This window comes from Mobula hypostoma, chromosome 18 (assembly GCF_963921235.1).
Source record: "Mobula hypostoma chromosome 18, sMobHyp1.1, whole genome shotgun sequence".
Classification (NCBI taxonomy): domain Eukaryota; kingdom Metazoa; phylum Chordata; class Chondrichthyes; order Myliobatiformes; family Myliobatidae; genus Mobula; species Mobula hypostoma.
In genome coordinates this window covers 27,383,186-27,408,054 of record NC_086114.1, presented here as the reverse complement: position 1 = coordinate 27,408,054, position 24,869 = coordinate 27,383,186, and the positions used below count along the sequence as shown (strand labels likewise).

Here is a 24,869-nt window from a genome sequence, read left to right as displayed (position 1 = left end):
TGAACTTGATGTGCTCAACATGGATGCATGAAGCAGCACCAGTGCAGTCGTCAATGGAATGGAGGAAGAGTTTGGGAGCATTATCGGGGAAGGCTTTGTACATGGACTGTTCAACATAGACGACAAAAAGGCAGGCATAGTTGGGGCCCATGGCTACCCCTCGAGTCTGGAGAAAGTTGGAGGAGCCAAAGTAGAAATTGAGAGGATGGGAACCAGTTCTGGCAGATGGTGGAGGAGAACTGGTTGGTTCTTTTGTTGAGAAAGAAGCAGGCAGCTTTAAAGACTTCTTGATGGGGGATTGAATTGTATAAGGACTAGACATCCATCATGAAAAATGAAGCAGGCAGGGCCAGGGAATTGAAAGTTAGTGAGGAGATTAAGAGCATGAGAAATCCTCCCCCACACTTTCATTCCAGCTCTAGCTATCCTCGTTCCCCTCCCCCCACCTTTTTATTCCTTTCCAGTCCTGAAGAAGGGTCTCAGCCTGAAATGTTGACTGTTTGTTCGTTTCCATGGATGCTGCCTGACCTGCTGAGTTCCTCCAGCAATTTGTGGGTGGTGTTTTTGATTTTCAGCATCTGCAGAATTTCTCATGTTTATGAAATGTTCAAATACTTGGAACTGGAATTCTAAAGGGATCTGGTAGTGAGCATCCTCTGTACTTAGATGATTAAACCATTATGAGGAGATACAAACATAATCAAAGAGGCTAACTAAACACTGAGGTTTGAACATATGTCCGGATTTATGAGGTTATAATGCAGCTATTGAAAACTCTGATTAGACCACATCTAGTGGGGGAGAGATATTGGGCTTGGAGAGTTTAGGTTCACATATGGACACCAAGAGTATTCAAGTGCAAAATTAAAAAGAATAATCACTCAGACTCTGTGTATGCCTTGGAATTAGAATGCTAGGGGCAACTTGATTTAAATTTTCAGGATACTAAAGGAAAATGTTTTTGCCAAATGTTGTGGGCCAAGGTGAGAGAATATAGATTAAAAGTATGAGGCAAGTTTTTTGAAGAACAGAATGTGCATGAAGTGGTAGAAGTTTGGAACCCCCTTCCAAAAAAAAAGCACCTGATGTTAGGTCAATTGTAAATTGTAATCTATGAACCGGGAACAGGAACTGTAACAGGTAATACTAAATTCAGAAGCACTCCATGCTAAACATTTGCCTGAAAATTGTTAGTTGGTGCACGCACAGATTAATGAACCTTTGCAGGTTTGTGTATCCTTCCTTCATTAGCTGCCCTCCTACTGGAATGGCCAGTGGAGGCTGACTCAATAAGGGAATTGGATAAATGATTGATAAAGAAAGAAAATCTGTCGGCTAATGAGAAATAGCAGGAGAGGGGAGGATCGATTGGAATTCTACCAATGAGGCAGTATGGGAAAAGAACACAATGCTGAATGCTTTCCTTGGCCTTTGTTGCTTTATGACAGGGGTTCCCAACCTGGGGGTCCATGGATCCCATGCTTAATGGTATTGATCCATGCCATAACAAAGGTTGGAAACTCCTGCTTTATGACTTTTGGAAGGCTGAGAAAAACGCAAATTTGATAGCAGTGACTCTATGGGTTGGAAATTGCTCATCTTAGAGGTACTAAAGCAACTAATTTGGAGGAAGGTGGCTAGTAGAAGAACATTGTCATCTTGTAACAGTTTACATATATATTCTAAACTGTAGAATATATTAAAGCTTGCAAGTTGTGTTAATGGTATTTCTTGGAATCGTGCAATTAGCTAAAAACAAACAGAAAGCCTTATTCTTGTGGACCATGTCAAATGATGTCTTTATTGGTGTCTTCTGCTATACTTAATACTGAAATCAACTTCAGCAAGGAAAGGAGGCTGTAGCTTTCCGAGGGTTATTGCACCCAGCAATTTCATCAGCTTATTCCACACCATGCAACTATTAACAAGAGTTGTGGTAACACTTAAGAATTTGCAAGGACTGAAGGTTAACACTTAAACATTAACCACAGCTGGTATGAAAATGCTAGGACAACAGATTAGCATTCTTTACTGCTGTTAGTCCTGAAAAGGACATGATTACTTGATACAGGTTCACATATAGAATTTTAAAAAATGCATCTGTCTTTTCTCGGTTTTCATTACCAGCAACCTCTGCTGAAGCATTTGGATTGTTTGCTTATACCAGGATTAACATACACTTGTGCAACATGTGTTATATCAGCAGGAAGGCACAAATAAATCCCTGGCAGGAATACATACAGTTTGCAATTGGTCTGGGGCAATGACTTCAAATAACCAGGTCTGCAGTTAAGGGCAGCCCACTTCATATAATACAATAAATTATAATGCAGCAGTGGCTCTTTATATTATGCACAAATATCATGCAAATAATAACTGCAGTATTATGTAACAAAATTAGCAGATGAATACGCAAGTACAAAGACAATGGTAGACACATACAGGATTTAATACAATTTATACAAAATGTGCTATTAAAATATGAAATTTTTAGAAAAGGTAACTTTTATAATTGCAAAAAACTGTATAAAAATAAATATTCTATGTACACACTCCATTCTGAGGTTAGACCATCATCACTGCAAAGAGAGAAAGTAAATGCAAGTTAGTTTCAACACCAGCACTTCAAACCAAGTCATCATGGAACAAGTTAATAAAAGGGCAAATTTAAATAAGTTGCATCACAGTTCTTGATGCTGAGCCACAAGGAGGAAAGTACACACTTAGCACTTCAGTTATTTGCTATTAAATTTATTCAAATGTCATCATTTTATATGTGCAATTCTCCCTTTTAGACTCTGGCTTTTCTCTTTTCATATTGACTGAACTGACCCACTTACCAAAGAAGTAATCACCACTCCAAAATTTATTTGAGGAGAAGTGTGAGTTTATATTATTAGGGAGCTCAATTTGAAATCTCACAGGCTACATTATGCTGCATATTCCTTATTGCATTAATAAGGCATCAGGATGCATGTTTCACAAGGTGCAGGATCAATACTTTCCCTCAGCAGTTACAATGTTTAAATGACATTTGGATAGGTACATGGATAGAAATGGGCCAAACATAGGCAATTGGCACAAAGCCAGACAGACATCTTGGTCGGCATGGATGATTTGGACCAAAGGGTCAGCTTCACGCTGTATAACACTGTGATTCTGGTGGGATCAGCAGTGGAAAGGGTAAGCAGTTTTTAAGTTCCCAGTTATCAATATCTCTGGAGATCTATCCAAGCCTCAATATATAGATGCAATTACAAAGGAAGTACAATAGCAGCTACATTTCATTAGGAGCGTCAGGAGACTTGGTATGTCACCAAAGACACTCACAAATTTCTACAGATGTACCATGGTGAGCATTCTAACTGGCTGCATCACTGTCTGTTGTGGAGGGGCCACTGCACCAGATCAGAAGCTGCAGAAAGTTGTGAACTCCATTATGGGCACTGTTCTCCCCAGCATCAAGGAGTCCTTCCAAAAGCGATGCCTCAAAAAGGTGGCATCCATTATTAAGAACCCCCAATCATCCAGTGCATGCCCTCTTCTCATTGCTACCATGAAGGTGGTGGTACAGGAGCCTGAAGATACACACTCAACTTTCCAGAAACAGCTTCTTCCCCTTTGCTATCAGATTTCTGAATGGACAATGAACCCATGAACACTACCTCACTACTTTTTTCCCTCTCGTTTTGCACTACTTAATTTTGCATATATTTATTGTAATTTATAGTTCTTCCATTCTTATATATTGCAATGCACTGCTGCTGCAACACGGCAAATTTCCTGACATATGCAAGTGATATAAATTCTGATTCCGATATTGTAACCTACTTACAATAAATGAATTAATGTCCTCACTAATATGGCAACAACACAATTTAATAGTAATTGTATTAACCAGTTTTCTCTACAAAGGTCTGGCATGGAATTAATGGGCTGAATACTCTCCATCATTACTATAATAACTCTGTAATGTGTTCAGTGTTTGCGAAATGATATTGGGTTGCAGAATTTTTAGATTAAGATTATATATTTGAATGGGACAAAAATTATATTCAGCAAATAAGCCTTTGAATAGTGAGTTCATTACAATGGTCAAAGTACTTTAATACTTTATACTTGTCGCTAATAGTTTACACATTTTAATGGATGATCTAATAATTTCTGATCAAGTCAAAATTTGCACTTAAATGGTCTTGTATGTATCAACACACTTCTACCACTTCACAGTATTTGCAGCTGATAAATTAGCCATATGCATTTTTAATTTGCAGTTTTAAAAAATATATTTTATAGTTACAGTTCTTCCTTTCAGAGATATTGATGTGCATTTCCAGATCCAATCTGTAATTACTAATTCATTTGCACTTTCTTCAGTGCATAAACATTGTTTAAAATGGAAGCAAAATTTTCATCCCGTATTCATGACTAATTGGCGGTGTCATTTTTATAAGGCCCAAATGAAGGATGAAGGATGGCACATTGTTCATAATTACCATGAAAAGGTGAACAGAAAAAGAATGCTTGCCAAAAATCAAACAATTGCTGATAATAATGGATTAACGATGCAGCATTTGTTTACAGGCTCCAGACTATACAGTACAAACAGGCTTAGCAACCACCATGCTACCCACACTTATAGATTCCTATCAATTCAAAGACGACACACTTTTCATTCTGATTAGAAAACACATGATAGCTGCAGCACACAAACATGCTTCTGTTCCATCATTTTTAATGCAACTTACTTTATTCCAACAGCCCTGTACAGGTAAACCATCTTCACCCTATAATTCAAAGCAAAGAAAGTATTTATATCTTTTCCTTTTTATCCAGTTCTACGTCTTCTATTTAAACAACTTTCTAGTTCTGCTTCCCTTCCCGCTCCTTCTTCCTAAATATCTTAACTGTGATTTGAAACTGCCTTTAAGGAAAACAGGAAACTAGAACCAGATCCAGTGAAGAACTGAAGGTGAGATCAACACCTGGGCATTGTAGTTAGTTGACAGCTACACGTTTTTGTAATTTAAACAGCGCCTGATCAAGAGTTTACTGGATTGAAATCAGTCTAATGGTTGAAAGAGACCCCATTAAAATAATACTTGGGGGGGGGGAGAATAAGAAAAAGAAATGACCTTTTTGGTGTTGAGACAGGAACTATTGCTTTTACTAACAAAATCTAGCTTTCTGTTCAGGGCACACCTTACTATCTGTCAATACACATCAGGATGTGAACACCTTTGATGAAATCTCAGTATTTTACTCAGAAGCTCTTATCCATTTTCTTTATTGTGATAAAACTGAAATGAGATCTTGTAAATTCATTCTGACTTGTAAATCCAATTAAAGTGCCGCTATCAAATCTAAAATTACAAACAATGTTAACTTTTCTTGATTGTTATCCTTAGATAATATCACATAGATCTAATGATTTTACAACAGCCTCCTTCTTGGTTTCAATTAATACTTCGCAGATCTTTGATTGCTGTCATGGCAGTGTAGTTTTCATTTTTTTTAAAAACAAGGAAAAGTAACAAAGTTATTTTGTGGAAGATCATACTGTTATTCAACAGGAGAATTACATTTCACTAGCCTAGATTGAAACATGTTAATAATATACTTAGTCTCTTTAAATAGACACAACTTTACATCAACAACCTCCATGCCTCTGAAAAGCTGAGAAAGGTGTATTATAATCTTTATTGCCTCAATTTCCATGTATTTGATTCCTGGAATTTCCCAACCCTCCTTCTCCCTGTCCGCCTCACCAACCTATCCCTCGATTTATTTTAACTAGTATAGGGGTCTGCTTTGGTTCTTAATCCCAGAAATTAAACTGTTAGTTGGGAACTGAAATATATATATTGAAAAAACAGGAGATTCTGGAAATGGCAAGCAGGTCAGGCAGTACCTATGGAAACTGAGCTGATGTTCTGGGTCAAACACACAAAATGCTGGAGGAACTCAGCAGGCCAGGTGCATCTATGGAAAAAAGACTCCATGGAGTCAACGTTTCTGGTTGAGACCTGACATCCTCCCCATTCTTTTCCAGTCTTGAAGGCCTCGATCTGAAATGTTGTTTCTTCATTTCTTTCCCTAGATGCTGCTTTGCTTGCTGAGTTCTTCCAGCATTTTGTGTATGTTACTTTGAATTTCCAGCATCTGAAGATCTCCTGCATTAATATTTTGGACTAATAGCTCTTCATCATCATTGACCTGAAATGTTAGCTCTGCTTCTTTCTCTAGATACACTGCCTGAACTGGTCAGTATTTGCAGTAATTCCTGTTCTGAGCTCAAATTCCCAACATTAGCAGAGTTTTGTTTTTGGTTTACAATGTTATAGAGAAACATTTTTTTTACTTATCTGTTACATATGTACATTTAAAAGGTCCACTCAAATGATAAGACTATGCCAATGAGAAATACTGGGAACATGAATTCATTGAGAGCTTTTCAGTATGTGACACTTCCATTGTGAATATATTTTGTATTTGAACGCTTCATAAATTCTGAAGTTAGTTTCAGCATGATAAATAATGGGCTTCCATGTTGTTTACAATAATGCTGTGATTTATTCAACCCTCTAACGTAGGCAGATGGTACTAGACTAAGGAACGGCGGAACTGCTGGCCCTAATGACTTCAACAGTAGGTAAACTATGGATAATAGAATTTTGAGCTTGTAAGCCCTTTCTTCAATCGGCAGATTGTCCCTTACACATCACAGTAAATCCCAAATGCTACCCAGAGAGAATCAATGAAGCCAGCTCGATTTCCACTAGAAAACTATCATCTAGTTATATAAAGCAGCAGACTTTAATTGGGTGATCTAGGAATTGTTGTCATGAGTATATATGTATTTAACACCTTCCTTGTATCTGCTATTTTAGTGTGGGCACCAAACCACTTATTTCAAAATGGATTAAGATCATATGACTTGAAAGGAGATACAGAGTGCACTTCAGTGCTGAAATGCTGATACTACTGTACCTTAAATCTATATTAAACAATGTTGGTTCTCACAGGAAAATTCTGACATCAGATTTTCCGGGCCATGAGGCATCACTATAACACTGAAAGGGAAGACTTTCCTGCTATACTTACACAGCAAACTAGCTCAAATCTTGCTCTCACACTGTTATCTGCTTTGCCAGATTTCTAAACAACTAGCAAATTACCCAATGATACGAGCATTTCTTAAATTACATGATTATTGTATCCCATTGAATAATATGCACATTTGCTTATGACTAGACAGTTGTAAGCAACATGCTTTCTTTTAAACTATAGATTCCAAACGCAAGAAATTTAAGCAAGCTTAAAACTATTGGTCATGCATGGCACTGCTACTGGGAACAATGGTTCAGTAAAATCCTTTTTGCAAATAAAACAGGATCTGTATACTTAAAATATTCACAAAATTAAGTATGTTCTATAATATAGAAAGGATGCCTAGATTACTCTTGGATCTTACAAAAATAGAAAGAATTTGATTTCTCACTGATGCACCATAAAAAAGATGAATTTATTTAGGCATTAAAAATGATTTAAGGTAATTACGATGAACCCATTGGTACTCTGTTGTAATGCATTCCGGGCAGGGTTTTAGAAAGTGGCAATCAAGGGTAAGGGTAGGAAAGGAGTGAGAGATTGTTAATTCTTAATTGGTTTTGAAAAGGAAAACAGGATCATCGATATGATAAATAACAGATGATTCTGCAAGAAAATCTACTGCAGCAGCATTAAATAAGTAAGGAAAGTTTGATAGGGATGCTTGGCTTTTGAAATTGCAAGGAAGGACAAAGCCACTAAAATGAATAAGGCCACTTTGCTAAACTATTTGGGTTAGCATTGTTTAATTGCCAAAGAATGAAAATAAATTGCAATTTGGTACTGCCTTTCATGACCTCATGATGTCCTTGCGCTTTACAGCCAATGAAGTACTTCTGAAGAGCAGACATTGTTATAATGTAAGAAAAGCAGCAGCCAGTTGTTGCGCAGCAAGCTCCCACAACAACACTGAGATAAATGACCAGTGTTGATTGGGGATTATAAATAGAACAGGATAGCTCTCTATTTGAGTGATTGTGGTCTTGTGCAACATTAATATCAAATGTAAATTTAACTCACTTGCAGAAGTTTCAGTGATGGATGGTTTTTAGTTTCAGAAATACAAAATACAGGGAAAAGTGGAAATGAAGTGTCAGAGACTTTTATATATATATAAAAAAGGATTCATCTTCAGAGTCACGCAACCTTCATAAATTAATTTCCTGCAGCTTTGCCTTTATTTCTAAACTTATTTCATGTTTTAGAGTTCTTCTCTATTGGTATTTTCGTAAGCAACAACAAAAATTTCCACATCACTAATTTTTCCACGGACAACGATAAGGAATATAAAGTTTTGAAGGTGAAATGTAAGAACCATAGAATAAAAATGAATATTAATTCCACATCTAAATTGCACTTTTCATATCTTTTTCATGTGTCTTTTAGTTAATGAAGTACTTTTGAAATCTAATTAAATCATTGCTGCACAAACAGGTCAAACTTTATATTGCTTGCTGCTAAATTAAGTCAGTTTGATATTATAGTTATCCTTTTTTACTCTACAGCTTGTGCCTTGAGGTGTTCTTGTGTATTTGGTAATGGGTCCTCTGCATAAAATGCTATAATCAGCATTTGTAAAGTGAGTACAATTTTAATTGAAGCATTTTTGTACTTGTAGCCAAATTCATAATTGCACTGAACAAATACATGAGAACTAATTTCTGATTATGTTAATAAGCATATCCATCACTGGTTTTGTTGGTTATGTGGGGATGAAGCAGTACTTGATCAGGTTGCACTTAGAGTTATTAATTCACGAGCATGCATGAAAGTGATTACAATGATTAACATGCAGGAAGGGAAGGGATGTAACACCATACCAATGGGCAAGGGGCGTCAAGCCCATCCAGGCCAGGTAAGCCCGGTTCACCTTTTTCTCCTTTAAAGCCTCGAAATCCCTGTTTACAAAATGAACTGACTTGGTTAATACAAGTGCATTTTGAATCAACTTTCACATAGATGGAGAAAGGAGGGAGGATGATGGAGGAGACAAATCAACATGTGACAGGTGACACTTTACCAGAAATGGCAATTTCTTTCAATATGCAGCAAGTACCACAAAGGAAACTCTCACACAACACCATCAGACCTGCAGCAGACCCACTGACCAATTCAAAGATCAGCAAAGTTCTTTGATCAATGTTAGGAATTGAAATGGGCAGTTGTGCTAGGCAAAGAATTGATAACTGACTTTTAAAACTGGGAAGCAATCAGGCCTTGGTTTATCTAACCCACACATTAGGTGTAGGTCTAAAATCATTGCAGCACTCTCCAGCCAAATGAAGTTGAATTGTGACCAAGTAATTGGAAATCAATATGTAAAAGCAGTCTTCAGGTTTGTACTGGAGAACTCCATGTTAATGGTACTATTGGGTTGGTAGTCTTGTTCCTCCCTTATTTTTCCATTACAATACCTGACATTTTCAATGACATCATGAGAACATACCAATGGACAAGGTGCATCTAATCCAGGCACTCCTTGGTCTCCCTTATCCCCTTTAGGCCCTTTAGCACCTCTCTTTCCCTTCTCCCCCTGCAAACAATATTTTTATTAGTCAAAGAATAAAATGCTACGAAAAAAGGGGAAAACACGTTGAAGTAACACTTCCTGATTTTAGATCAAATCTCTTCAATTACACTTGCTTTATCATTGAGTAAATTGTTAAGACAGTTGTGTTTGATTGTAAACTTCAGTAGCATTAAGGTTTTAAAGGATCGATACTGAAGATATATTCACAGGAGATTGTTTCTGAAGACATTGTCTGATTAAACAAGCACACATTGTGTTTGAAAAACACTAGCGTAATTTTAACACATTTGAGGATTCAGTTATGCTTTTTTGCACAAAACAATTTTAAACAAGAAATATTTTAAAAAGGTGTTTAAGGATCAGAATATACAGCCAAAAACTGAATCAATTCCCTGTTCTATATTACTTTGAAAATAGAAAGAAATTATAGTGGGCACTTTATTAGATCTCAGAGTCTCCTTATAAACATCCATACAAATTATATAATGAATTAGAGGTTCAGAATATCATTAGTTTGGGTGAAAGAGAGACTGAGCTGTTATAGACTAGCCTGCACAAGAGGATCACTGTCAGGAAGAAGGAAATGCTGTTTCAGGAATGAGCAAGGAGGATAATCTAGGATTAATGTTGAACAGAAGGGAGGAATAAAGGGGGTAAGGCAGACCTGTTGGAAGGAATAAGAAAACAGGAGCAAAAAAGCAAACAGAAAAAGAAACAACAAAGTATAATTTAAGCATCTAGCAAAAGTCACACACAAAATCAAATTAGCACCATTTTCATTTGTACAGTATATCTGTTTGAACTTGGATTACTTTGTATAATAAATTCTTTAATTTTTGAAGTCCAAGTTGACAATTTCAATTAAAATGTAATTTTTGTTTAAAACAAACAGACATTGTGAAAATTATACCTATATTTAAAAAAAAAATTAACTTCAGTTACACAACACATGGTTAAGATTATATTACTGGTCACTGAATATTATAATTGCCTTTGCATTGCGGGCTACTAGAGTAATATTTTCCACTGATTGAAGTAAAAACATACAAGTGCCTTTTTTCCCAAAAGCATTAATAACAAGCCATGTAAATTATACATACATGTAGTTTTGTATATTTGTCAGCAAAAATATCAGAAAACTGGTCAGTTAGGAAATATATGTGATGAATTGAATTAACTTTATTTCTTCATATACGTGAGGAGTAAAAATCTTTACGTTACATCTCTGTCTGAATGTGCAATGTACAGATTATAGTAACTTGTAATAAATAGTATGTACACTAAGATAAACAAGATAAATATGATTTTCCATTTATAACAACTAATGTGTGCAATTCATGTAAATGTTTCAATAGACTTGTGTACACACCCAATGAAGGGACCCTACAATTAGAACAGAGTCTAGCTAGATAGCAGAACATCTCAGAGAATCCCAAGTTAAAGTAACAGGCGCATTCCTTTGACAACTCTCGGCTGGAACTCTCTGCCAGGGAAGGTGGTGGAATCAGATACAATTGAAGGCACATTTCAATAGACACTTAAACTGGCAAGGCATAGAAGTATATGGACCTCATGTGAGAAATTAATGTAGATAGGCAAATAGTTTGGTATGAATGTGGTGGGCAGAAGGGCTCGGTTTTGTATTGTACAACTCTGTGACCACAGCTGGCCAGAACTTAACCTTGATAAACCCGAAGGTGAAAATATTTTCTCACCAGGTATTCCCAGACAGAATCAGGAGCAAAATCTGTTATTGTTTGCTACATTTCATGCATCTCCAAAAGGTAGCATTCAGAGGAAAATATTGTCTTTGTAACCTTTACCTCATAACTCATGCAAATTAAAACAGTACAAACAAACAAGACCATGCAGAGGACCAGTCATTCTTACCCGGCCTCCCTTTTCACCCTTTGGTCCTAGTGAACCCTGTAAAAGACATTAGCAAAGGTCATCGTTCTCCAGCTGAATTAATATTACACAACTTATAGTTCTCAATAAATACTGTATGAACTTGCAACGAATGCACTGATTTGACACCATCAGTGGACCCATGAAATTGAAGGTTAGGAGAGAGCACAAGTGTTGGAGACCATGGTGGTCTTAAATTTGTCAACTTCTGCTCCCTTCCTGTGGAGATACTCATTGAGAGTGAGATATGTTATTCATCGACTAAAGATAACATCATGATATGTGAGCCATCAGTCAATCAGAACAGCAGAGCCATTAGATCATTTCTTGGCTGTGTTTACTTCATGTTATTCTTGTACTGAAAGTGACACCTTTTTTTCAGACTGATTGGGGAGGGCAATAATATGATGGGCACAGGCAGTGGCATTGGAGCTGACATACAAGATTAACACATGAATAGCAAAACTTGCTCCACTGTAAAGTCTCTATCTCTCATTTCTACGAACACACACATTTTCATAAAGACTTCTGATCAACCAATAACCACAGCCACCACTTACTTGTGTCCATATTCCACCAGAATATGTTGATCCTGGATCAGCTTCTGCAGCTATCTGAGGACCCACCAATAGACAGACCCTTAGGAGAGTATCTTTCTTGATTTGAGTGATTGCACTACTACTGTAGACAAATGGGTTGTTTTTATTTTTATGAGGTCTTGAAGCTACAAATTATACTTCCACCTCAGTTGGATTGATTGAGGAGGGTGCTGACTGGATGTATGGCAGATCTCCAAGGAACCCAAATTGGAGTTGTTTCATGTAAAGGCTTTATCCAAAGACATCCATAGTCTTGAAATAACTTCAATAGTAGAGATTCACAGAGAGTATTTTGTGGATTATTTCAAGGCAATTCCCTGCTAGCTTTATTGAACGCTGGAATATACAACACTGTCCACACTTGCAATACATCTGTCAAGAATTAGGATCGGCATCTAGGTTTTGACTCCACCCAATTTGAGTGGACCTCGGAGAGTCCACCAAATCCACCACATTCTCATCAGTCGAGTTACTCAAAATCAAATTTGGTCAAAGCACAAAATAATAACCAGCTTCCTTACAGGTAATCCCCGTGGTCCCATTGGTCCCATAATTCCCACCTCTCCTTTATCGCCCTAAAACAAAATCAACAGTTAAATTAAATACAGCAAAAAAACAGTTTATACAGTAAAAGATGCTCTTTCTACCTGTGATAGTGATACTAACTTCTTCCATTAGAGCTACAACAAATATAAGTTCCTTACTGGGATGAGCTTGCTTTCACTGTCAAATACTTACAGAGTACATGTGCTCATGATTATGCTCTGTGACGAGCATTCGGATGGGCAACACTTTATCCTTCTTTAACACATGCTGCAAGATTTGCACTTACAAATATTTATTTTGCTAATCAATTGAATCATGTTGTGTAGAGCTGAGACATACTGACCAGGACCACCCTGGGTGTTTTGTCGCGTTGTTTGACATCATTGATTAGAGTGTCAAGGGTTAGGGAAAATAAAAGAAGCTGGAAGCGCTCCATATGAAGTCATTATTTGATGGTTCTTGCCAGGATGTGCATGTACACATCAAAACACATCTGTGTGAGCCTCTGAGAGGGTTTATCCATACACAATTGTGTGGATGATGGTCCTCACAAAAGATTAGTTTCCAGATGCACTTGGGGGTAACTTTATCTGAAAATTCTTGAGGGGTCCTTTCAGATTAGACCCATTTGTTTTGTGCCACTACCTTATTTTACTCTCCACTGAAGTCAACATTGGGATAAATATGAAATTGATAGTGCCACGCAGTCAGTGACCTATAAAGACGCGGCTCCTCCACCTAACCCCCACCTTATCTCATCTTATTTGTGTGGTGACATCACGTGCAATGATGTGCCAGTACATGATTGGACAGAGCAGTGAGCATGCACGGGATTGCTAGAATGTTCCAGCACATGGCTGGGTTAAGACGTGTTTGTTTATTACTGTAAATAAAAGTTCTCTAATTCTTCCAGAATATGATTCTTTACTGTTAACCCAAGGTACATTTAAACGGGAGTAACATAACATGGTGTCAGAAGTGGTTCTGGAAGAATAATACGGGAGAATCGAGAATCGAAGATAATTGGAAAAAAAAGAGAAATGGTCGAACAGTAAACGGTAAAATGGAAGGTTTGCAACCCCCACCAAAACTTCAGCTGACCGGCAATGTAGCTGAGAATTGGAGGATATTCAAGCAACAGTTTGAACTGTAGTTATCAGCAATCGATTATGAAGAAAAATTGGAAAAAACCTAAGCTGCGCTTTTGCTCCATGTAATCGGGAATGACACAGTAGAGGTATATAATAATTTTGTCTTTGGACATGGAGATAATTTCAATTTAAAGTCGATAATGGACAAATTTGAACTATTTTGTATACCTAAGCATAATTTAACATATGAGCGATATAAATTCTTCACATGTGTGCAGAGAGCTGTTGAATCAATTGGTCAGTATGTTACTGAGTTAAGAAAGCATAGTAGAACATATGAGTTTGGATTGTTCACGGACTCTCTCATTAAAGATAGACTTGTTTGTGGCATTCGAGATAATGCTCTGAGAGAAAGGCTGTTGAGAGAGCAAGATTTAAATTTTGCAAAAGCTTTGGCGCTTTGCAAAGCTTCTGAGACCGTGACATTGCAGGCTGAAGAGCTTTTTCTCAAAAACTGCAATGTAAATGCTGTAAAAAAGTGCAAAAACATCAAGAAATATAATAATACGTTGACGAAACCGACAGAGAGCAAGACGGCATTGGAAAGAAAAAAGTCATGTGATCACTGTGCGCAGGAACATTGTCCAAATCAGTGTCCCGCATATGGCAAAATTTGCAATGGCTGCGGTAAGATTAATCATTTTTCACGCTGTTGTGAAAGTAGAAAGAAGGAAAATAAAATGAAACAAGCAAATGCTGTGCTGGAAGACGAAGGTGAGGAATTTTATATAGATGTGCTTTGTGAAAGTAAACTAAGTAAGAATGACTGGACTACTCCGTTGCAAGTGAATCAAAACAATATTCTGTTTAAACTTGATACTGAAGCGCAAGTAAATGTTCTTGCAGAATCTGAGTTTAATGCTTTAAAGCCAAGACCGAAGTTACATCAGACAAATATAAAAGTGACTGGGTATTCGGGTGCAGACATTCCAGTTAAAGGAACATGCGTGGCAAAGGTATCACAGAAAAATATTGTGCATATGCTTTCATTTGTGGTCGTGCCAAAAAAATGTAGAGTCAATTCTGGGTTTATCTGCCTGTGAAAGACTTAATTTGGTGAAAAGAATTTTTGTCTTGGATAGTGACACAGAGCTGAAGCGACAGAATGTTTCATTACAGTCGGCAGAAGGTGATGTAACTTGACTGCAGGTCTAGCTCATGGAGGGAAATGCTGACATGGAGAATATAAAAGCAGTAGCTGCAGTGTCTGAGACAACCAAATAGAAGGCAATTGATGATATGAAAGATCAATGGCAGGAGGAGGTTGCTAATGAAAGAGACACTGAGAGAATATGAGATTCAGTTTCATCACTGTCTAGAGCAAGGACGTTCACAGTGGGCACAGTATAAGGAAGAAGTGAAAGCACAAGTGAAGGAATTGAGAAGTATTATTGAAATGATGAAGTCTCAGCATAAAAAAGAGATTACATAGTTAATGAATGAATTAGATGAAGAAAAGAAGATTCATATTTCATTACAAATGGAAGTGGAATGTGAATCTACTGATCTAGGGAGACGTTTGTCTGAAGGACAAGGAGATACAGTGAGAATACAAGATAAAAGGAACATATGGACACAGACCAGATCATACCTGGTCCAAACAGAGGACGGAGCAGTGTTAAGAAAGAATCGCAAAGGTTTTAAGAAAGAGCCAACTTCAGAGTTTCAGTTATCTGATATACTGTAGATGTGTTTTGATTAACATTGTTAATTGTTTTTCTTTTTAAGGAAAGGAAGATGTGGTGATATCACATGCAATGATGTGCCAGTACATGATAGGACAGAGCAGTGAGCATGTGCGGGATTGCCAGAATGTTCCAGCACATGGCTGGGTTAACACGTGTTTGTTTATTACTGTAAATAAAAGTTCTCCAATTCTTCCAGAATATGATTCTTTACTGTTAACCCACGGTACGTTTAAACAGAAGTAAAGTAACACTTTGTACCACACTTTGAAGGGTCCTCGGGTGCTTGGAACCAACTCAAGCAGAAAAATAGAGGAGGAAGGGGAAAAGTGCACAGTGGTTGAACATATGCTGATGTTTTATAAACTGGATATTGTGACATCAAAAACAACAAAATAATTTTAAAGTTTAATCCAAATGCAATTTCTTTTTCAATGATGTCTCGTTGTTTTATACTTCAAAGGCATCTTTCTGAACTGAGCAATTGTGCTTGAAGAAGAAAGGAACTCCATGAAACAAGATGTTATCATTAAGTGATTATCAGACTTGAATTCCTGAAGATTTTTAAAATATAATATCTTATGTTTTGCATTAACTGATGAGTACACACACCTGCACCGAATCTGGCAATTTTCTTCTGCTTCCTTGCTTATGTGTTTTTGGTTTTGAAATTACAGCATGAAATAACACCCACCTCTCCAGACTTCATCCTCACCTTTATCTTTCCATTCAATACTTAATGACCACTGGATGCAGTGTTTGGCTGCTTGCTTCCTTCGGCTACTGTCATTCCATTCCCCAACCTCATTTCTGATTAATTACTTCAAATTGGGATACTTGTTCCATGACAGCTGGGCATCTCCATAACCTACCTTAGTCTGTAAGGTTCAAGGATCAATGGATCCTTCAGGAGGCCAAGTCATTGACCATATCTGAAGTACAGGTTGAAAGGTTCTTGATTAGTAAGGGTGGCAAAGGTTACGGGGAGAAGGCAGAGCAATGTGGTTGAGAGGGATGATAAGTCAGTCATGATGAAATGGTGGAGCAGACTTGATGACCTAGTTCTGCTCCTATGTTTTACGAACACTGCTCTTCAGATACTGTATCTTTCTTACTTCTTAAAGACTTGATCACTTCAGCATGAATTTCGTGAAGTTGAGATTAGGTGGTCACTTTTATTGTGTTGCTACAATCATCTCTGTTCATTCTCCCCTCAAGTGGAGATGCTACTGATAATATTACATATCTTCCTGATGTTCCACCTGCACACCTTTGACCTGCTTTCCCATAGGGATCACAATGTCCTCCTTCTCTATTGTTAAAATAAACAAAAAGGCCGATGGAATGCTGGTCTTTGCTTTCAGACGTTTGGTGTTCTTGTTGTTAGATGTTAGGTTCTATAAAAATGCATGATTACAGAACACCTGGAGGTGTTGTGAGTGGTTCCAGGCATGTTACCATTGGAAGATATATTGACCCTGAATGAAGTGTGTCAGTGATTTAACAGAAAGATAGACAACCTCCAAAAACAAAGGTTATAGAAACTAAGGCTATGTTCTCTGTACTTCTAGATTATAGCAAATTTCATTGATGTTTTCAAGTTAGTTTTAAGAAACTGATAGATTAGAGAGAAACCATGTTCACTGGGGGAATGTCCAGAATGTGGACTTACTACTGAGATATTACTGAATAATTATATAAGGATCAAGTAGAGAAATGATTCTACACCTAAAGGGCAATGGAAGTGCAGCTATCTTTTCACCAGTTAATTGATTTTAGAATCATACTGTTTAATTAAACAAGGGTAATATGGAATTTAGGGGAAAGATTAGGAAAAAGATACAGTTATGTCAAATATAAGGTCCTGAATGGTTAGTTCTTCACCCAATCCATTGACACATTCAGTAAGTCTTGAGGTGTTCTGTAGTGCTCTTGAATTTTACATTTTTATTGTCTTGGAGACATTATAGAAAGCCACATAGGACACTCAGTTTTAGTCCTCTCGGTCATACTTATAACTGTGTCTGTGACTTCCTACTAAAGGTAAAACTTGAAACAAGTGGAAGATTCACAGTGCTCAGTATTGAAGGTATTGAATCTATGTTGTTCACATCCAAAAGGAAATGCACATGAAATTCAATCCAGGAATCTAAATTGTTGATGTCCTGTTCAATCCAAAGATGGGCTTCAAACCCCAATTTGTTGCTAGCACTACCTAATTTTACTCATGCTGTCTTCCATCCATCCTACTCTCAATATTGCTTGAAAGTTCACTTCATCCTGACAAGTCTGGATAGAGCAGGCCTCAATGCTTCAGATTCTTGGATGCGGTTTTATGTAAGGTTCCTGACTGGAGATGAACTAGATGCATTGTAATTGAAGTCAGAGAGAACAGTTACAGTTATCTTCCAAACGTGCTGCTGTGGTAGTGTAATTGATATACAGTACATATGGCTTTCTTTAATGTCAACAAGATAAAAATGTGCCTGGAAAATCGGCTCCTAAAGCAGATCCTTAAGACATTCTAAGAAAGCCTTTCAGTAAATATTTAATGACCACACAGGGGTGAGAAAAGTTACCAATTTACAGCTTCTACCTCCACAGTTTCAACAATCAAACTCTACATTTCACTTTCTCTTAATGTGTGGTAAGTGACCTCTTCACCTTTTTAAGTACTTTTATAAAGACCAGAACCAAAGATTTCTGCCAGTTTTCATGTATATCTGTTGACTTGCACTGATTTTTTTTTCAGAATAATTCATGGTATGTGGTATGTTGTCTAAATCAATGTAATGGATTATTGAAGTATATGCAGAATGTGTACAGGGGGCCTTTAAAGAATTGTTTTCTATCACATACTATTGCCTACCTGCACTGCAACTGGAACACTTTATTCTGTATTGTGTTATTATTCTCTTTTGTACGACTTCAATGCACTGATTAAATGGTCCATATGGATGGTGTGCAAAACAAGGTTTGTCTCTGTATGTTTGACAATAATAATAAAGCAAATCAGTGTATGTCTCTGATATATTGTCGAACTCAAACACTGCCACTTGGTTGAGCCTTCTGCCTTTGGCTATCTGTTTATTCAAGGATCAACTTTAAAAAAAACTACAGCTTCACATGGGTGACAATGATGGGATGTTACTGCCTCATGGAATTGAGAAAAGAGAAGGGAAAGGGAATTTAAAAATGGGAGAGGAGTAATTGAGTAGAGTGAGGGAAAGACTAAGAGATATAATGAAGTGAGTTCAGAAGAGTCTGATGGAGAAGAGTGAAAGAGAGGGGGAGAGGGCGAGAGGGAGAGAGGGAGGGATGGCATCCATCATTAAGGACCTCCATCACTCAGCAAATGCCCTCTTCTCATGAGATACAGAGTGTGAAGACACACACTCAATGTTTCAGGAACAGCTTCTTTCCCTCCACCACTGAATGTCTGAATAGGCAATGATGCCACAAACACTTGCTCGGTATTTTTCTGCTCTCTTTGTGCACTACTTACATATTTGTATATATACTTACTGTAATTTGTTTTTTTATTACTATGTATTGCAATGTATTGCTGCCACAAAACAACAAATTTCATGACATTTGCTGGTGATATTAAGCAGATTCTGATTCTGAACACGAGAGACAGAGGAAGAGAGAGTGACAGGTCATATGTCAGATTGTCTGAGATCTCTCCCCTCTTTTTTCTGTCCATGAAATCAAAAGCACCATCAATTAAACAGACAAAAATGGCTGCAAATCTCATGCCAGTGATGGAAGATCTGACATTGATTATGACTTCCATAAATCTGATACTTGTTCTGTTTTGCAAGCCATTTATATCTGAACAAAGAAAAGATGCAGGCTACCACATAGTATTGAGGTTTTTCGATTGCATACCTGTATCATTGCACCTGTACAGGTTTAATGAATGATTATCATTATGAAATGGTGCTTCTCATTGTAATGCATGCACCGTTCAAGTAATCACTATATATCGTAAAATACATTCATTACTGTTAATTCCTGGCTTCATCCACATCTATAGCAACCCCTCACAATGTGTGTATCACAATACATACCAAAAAAATTTGCATATAAAAATCACCTGGAATTAATATATTGGCCATAAGCATTTTCATTCGACTAGTTACTATTCTATGCAGCATCCATTGGAAGTTTGCAATTGTAATTGCCTCAGCCCAATGCCCCACATTTTGTCTCACTCTTACCCTTTCTCCTTTTGGTCCTGCTGGCCCTGGTACACCCTACATAGAAATGAATATATTTATATATTTAAGAACAGCACACTACCTAGTCCTGTTTGCTTGCAACAATACCATTAACAAAAAAGGCCTAGCATTCGAGCAGAAGGGCACTTAAATCATTAAGAGGATAGTACATGAACCAGTTGCTCAGCCTAAAGAAAATTAAGTAGCGCTCTCTTAGTAGGACTGGGGCATTTCTGTTGGTGACATAAGCCTTGGTTTCCACCAATAGAATGAACAGGATCAGGACAACATATAAATGGAGGCAGTGCCTCGAGTTAATCTGTCCTCCAATTGTATTTGCCTCGTCTTGCATCTTCAACATGGCCAAACAGGCGAATTTAGAAATGGTGAACCAGGAGACTTAATACTATTATTTTGTGGCATGATAGTCCTCTGTTCCACATCAAGACACAAACACAATCAAACACCTCTTTTCTCAGGAAAGGCGAGTGAATAAAAAGGAGGTAAAGATAAAAAGAAGAACTGGCTGTTTAATTGCCATTTATCTGGGTGTAAATGTAGGCTGCATGACCCTCCCCGTTTTTTGTGAATCAGGTGCCTGTGGGAGCACAAGAGTGCTTCTGCGTGCCCCCTGTGTATTGCTGATAACTTTATGTGAAGGAGCAGCAAAAAGATCTGTAGTTCAGTCAGTACAGGGACATTGACGTTAACAAGCTGTCACAGCTTTTTAAGAGATGTGAAGTAAATCCGCAAAGTGCTGGAACTATCCAGCAGGTCAGGCAGCGTTTGTGGAGAGAGACACTGAAACCCTCTGTTTGATGAAAGGGCAATATTGAGATTTCTGTTTCTTGATCCTCTGCCTGATTTGTTGAGTGTTTCTAACAACTTTCTCTTCGTATCTCAGATTTACGTTATTTGCAGCTTTTATTAACTTTTATTTACTGTGGGATTAATACACATTTTATCGCATTGATTCAGGGTAGAAAATGTTCCGACTATTGCGGGACAATGCAACACACTTAAAGCTGGAAACATGTTCTTGGTGATGGATTATCAGACAGCAGTTAAATACATTGTAAACTGCTTCAGTAATTCAGTTCTATTGACTTTTTTTTAGGCAGCGTACTGTGTGTGTGTGAGTGAGTGAGTGTGAGTGTGAGTGTGAGTGTGAGTGTGAGTGTGAGTGTGAGTGTGAGTGTGAGTGTGAGTGTGAGTGTGAGTGTGTGTGTGTGTGTGTGTGTGTGTGTGTGTGTGTGTGAGCAATGGTAACGGCCAGATATTCTGAGGCTGAGGATCACAGATTAGGGAGACTTTCAATGCACTCACAGGAAAGAGCATCTCAGGATTGTATGTGGTGACATGTACGCACTCTGATAGTTTCCAGCACCCTGGAAAAATCTACATATTGAGCTACTGACATGACTAGAAGGGACTAACTCAGTCTCCACTCTGGAAGCTTGATGCTGTCTGCTGGATTTGGCTCAAGGGCTCAGGACGACAGTCACTAATTTATAGAATTGGGCTAATTCTACATTTTTCACTGTAATCCCAGCACTAATAGGCTGACATTTCCTTAAAAATCACAGTGCCTTCAAGAGAGCATGAGACACAAAAAAAATCGTTCAGCCCCAGTCTACACTGTTAGTGATTTTTCAATATTAAAAAAATTGAACAGCTGTGTTTATGTTCAGTCTTATTTTACTAAAAGAAGTATTATCAACTGAAAATATTAGTGGTATCCATGGTTAAAATCTATAATCCTGAGAAAGGTAAGAACCAGCTAAAAAGCAGGGTGTGTCTATATTTTCAGGTTAGCAAATGCTCAAAGATATGAACTACTGCTCAGGTGTCTGCACTGGACATGAACCTCCTAAACCAAGCTTGCCTGTGAAGTGTACTTTCTCTCTGCTGACAGGAGCTCAAACCCTCCTGCGACTTTTTCTATTGACCTCACAGTGATCCTCCATAGACAAAGATTATTGGGGAGCTTTACTTGGTAAAGAAAGTATGAACAGAAAGGTACACTTTGCAGTGAATGAAGAAATCCAAAACAATGCTGATAAAAGCTAGTTTTGTTCTTAAAGGGAATCAGTTAACGGGAGGTGAGATGTCTCTTGCGCTCATCTTGTACCTAGTGCTAGGACCATTCAATTGGTCACATACAAGGGAGCTGCTCTAGTAAGCTCAACACTTTTGCAAAGTTTACCTCCCAAGGGCGCATACTGTCCCTCTTGGGGTATACCTCATGATTTTTCTCAACCAATCAGCATCAATGCTACCTTGCGTGAATGGATGGAATGTGCACTATCAAAGTCTATGCGGGCAACGTGTGTAATCTCAGCCGTTTAGTGTAGCAATGGGTTTCCATATATGTCATTGGAGAATCTTAAAGGGAGCGAAAATTAGCAAGGGTGATGGTACAAAATGAGCCATGCCTAGTCCACCGAACTGGAATTTACCCTCTCTAGTCCACCGAACTGGAATTTCAACCCAATGATTTGAGAATCTGTGTAACAAATCATTCAACCTGGAGGTGTGTTACACTCTAATTTGAAGGGTTCACTTTGGTCAGTATAACTCAGTGAGATTACAGGCCCAAGTTACACATCAACATTAAATGCTTCAGACCTACTAAGACAGAATAGATTTACTGTAAACCACAGCTTGCTTTGGTATATGAAAATGTAGGACTATTGATAATGTCAAACATATAACCAAAACAATGTGCTGCTCAAAAAAACTAATTTTGTTTTAAAGCACTTCAATTTTTTTTTGCCTCCTACATTTGTTGATTTACCAGAATTACAACACTGTGGCTGCAATACTTGTAGCCATTTGACAATCACATTACTTAAGCATATCCTAATCCGAATGATAAACCAAAAGGTTAATTAAGCAGTTGCATGCACTGGCATATTTCTCATGCTTCATTTACAATGGTAACGGTCCACTGTACAGGCATGGATTCCAGCCATGTTAAATTCACAATGCAGTCCAACGGCAGTGCAGCAGGCACAAACTATCTAGACAATGGACATACAGAACTCACCACTGGCCCAGGCTGTCCATCTAAGCCAGAAGCACCCTGGTGTATGAAGTGTTAAAAGTGGAAAGAACAGTGGGGAAGAAATGAATGTAGCAGTGAAAAGGGACACATGTTGGCATAACTCAATGAAAGGTGATGACATAATGTTGAAAGGGATGAAGACTTGACATGTCTATCAGCACACAAGAAATCTTTTAGAAACCAAACTATACAATCAAATATTTCAAGGTTACAATTTTTAAAAAAATTAATCATGAAAATTTCAGTGGAACTGCCATCATAGTTACCAAGAGTTACCTGTTTTGTCAGAGCAGGAAACTCCTGAAACTGTCACTGGTACTAGCTGAAAAAGCCAAATGCCAAATCTTCACAATTAGCAAAGAGTGAGTATGACCAGCACGCCATGTGATTGAAAGTGAATTATGATACATGTACATTATATCAATAATGAATTATGCCAATGTTGGTGATACAGCCCTGTATTCTATCCATTATAAAATGGATAGCAAAATACCTGATGCAGGAGGAAAGAAGTTATTTTAATGTTGATCTCATCACACACACACTATGCAACTGTGACTTTTAATGCTTAGTACATTCACATGGTCATTTCTTCTATTTTAGCAATGACCTTAAAGCTTGTGCCTGTGCTTCCATCTGCCTATTCTTCAAATTCTTTTGATCATCTAGAAGTGACGATCATCCCTGTTGTTATTGACATTATAAACAGAATGGGCATGAGCTCTCTGGAAGGGTGTTAAGCTGATTCCACTGAGAAATATTGAATAGGCTTGGCAAGTTGGATGCTGTGAGAGATTGCTCCCCTTGGCTGGAGAATCTAGAGCTATTATCCTTGGAGAAGAGGCTGGCCACTTAGAGTGGAAATGCAGAGACTTGACTTTATTCAGCAGGGTGTTGTGCTCAATGCATTCAAAAGTCAGTTCAATAGTTTTGTGACAACATATGTGATTGGCAGATATGGGGAAATTTTACAGGAAAGATAAAGGAACTAAATGTAATCTCACTAAAGATCAGAGTAGGCTTGAGGGATGAATGATCTAATATTGATCATTTCTGAGTACTATCGTTATGGTGATTAAAGATTGTCATTAAATTTTGAAAGCTCCTTGATCTTTAAAAAATGAATCAGTGAAATCCAAAGTAAGTGTTATGTTCCAGGATTTCATGCCTTAGCTTTGATTTGTTCCTGAGACTTTCAATTCAACTTTGTCATCTCTGTTAAGAAGCCAAGCCACATAAATCATTTGGGGAATGCAGGAGGAACTGAATTTTTTTTGATCAAAGGAATTTCAGCTGTTGAGCCAAAGACTGAGGTCTCTGCAGTAGAGCATTTGGATGATGCAAGTTTAAAAATTATGGCTTTGTTCTTAATGATCACAGGTCCCTTCTCTTCACCAAAGCTGGCCATTATGGTACATCTCTATTGATTCATGTTGTGGATACTGATTCAGAAAGATTCAGCCTCTGGTTATGTTTTAGGTCCACCTGTTCTGTTAAATACCCCCAGTATCAATCCCTGGAAATTAGACTGTTGATTCCTTTCCTCTGCCTTCCTATTTTGCACCATTTCCCCCAATCCTCGAGGTCCTTAACTTCATACCTACCATAATTCTTTTTTACCTCTTCAAAACTCCAGTTATTGTCTATCCTATGCAAACAGTACATGATGCCTGTTTTATTTTACTCTTCAGTTTTATGGAAAAAGTGAGTGAGAGGGTTGCACCACTAAAACAATCCAAGGTTTGACAAGCAATGGTGGATTTCGGCAGAATAAAAGCGACCAGGTCAGTTTCTCCCCAGAGGAGATTGAGTTCGGAGTGGAGTTGGAAACTGGGTAGACAGATGTTCACCTCTGGACCTGGTCACTTGACTGTACAGCAGAATACAAATCCCCAAACTGCTCTGCCTTTACAGGGGGTTCCAAACCTGGGGTCACGGACCCCTTGCTAAATGGCATTGTATATGAAAGGCTGGGAACCCCTGGTCTATTGGTTTTAAATTCTTGAGTCTAACGTGCATTCACACACAAGTTATCATTAGATAATTTATA

General features: G+C 37.8%; 1 protein-coding gene across 1 annotated transcript in view; it reads right to left on the bottom strand.

Moving 5' to 3' along the window:
• Positions 1-608: 608 nt before the first annotated feature.
• The window catches only part of col13a1 (collagen, type XIII, alpha 1), a 123,712-nt gene continuing 99,451 nt past the window's right edge, over positions 609-24,869 (bottom strand). Inside the window, exons 30-35 of the mRNA XM_063070629.1 lie at positions 19,753-19,788; positions 12,669-12,722; positions 11,531-11,566; positions 9,557-9,643; positions 4,749-4,787; positions 609-2,579 (exon numbers count right to left, since the gene is read on the bottom strand). Coding sequence (XP_062926699.1) covers positions 2,577-2,579; positions 4,749-4,787; positions 9,557-9,643; positions 11,531-11,566; positions 12,669-12,722; positions 19,753-19,788 — 255 coding nt within the window. The 3' untranslated portion in view covers positions 609-2,576. The remainder of the gene's footprint in view (positions 2,580-4,748; positions 4,788-9,556; positions 9,644-11,530; positions 11,567-12,668; positions 12,723-19,752; positions 19,789-24,869) is intronic.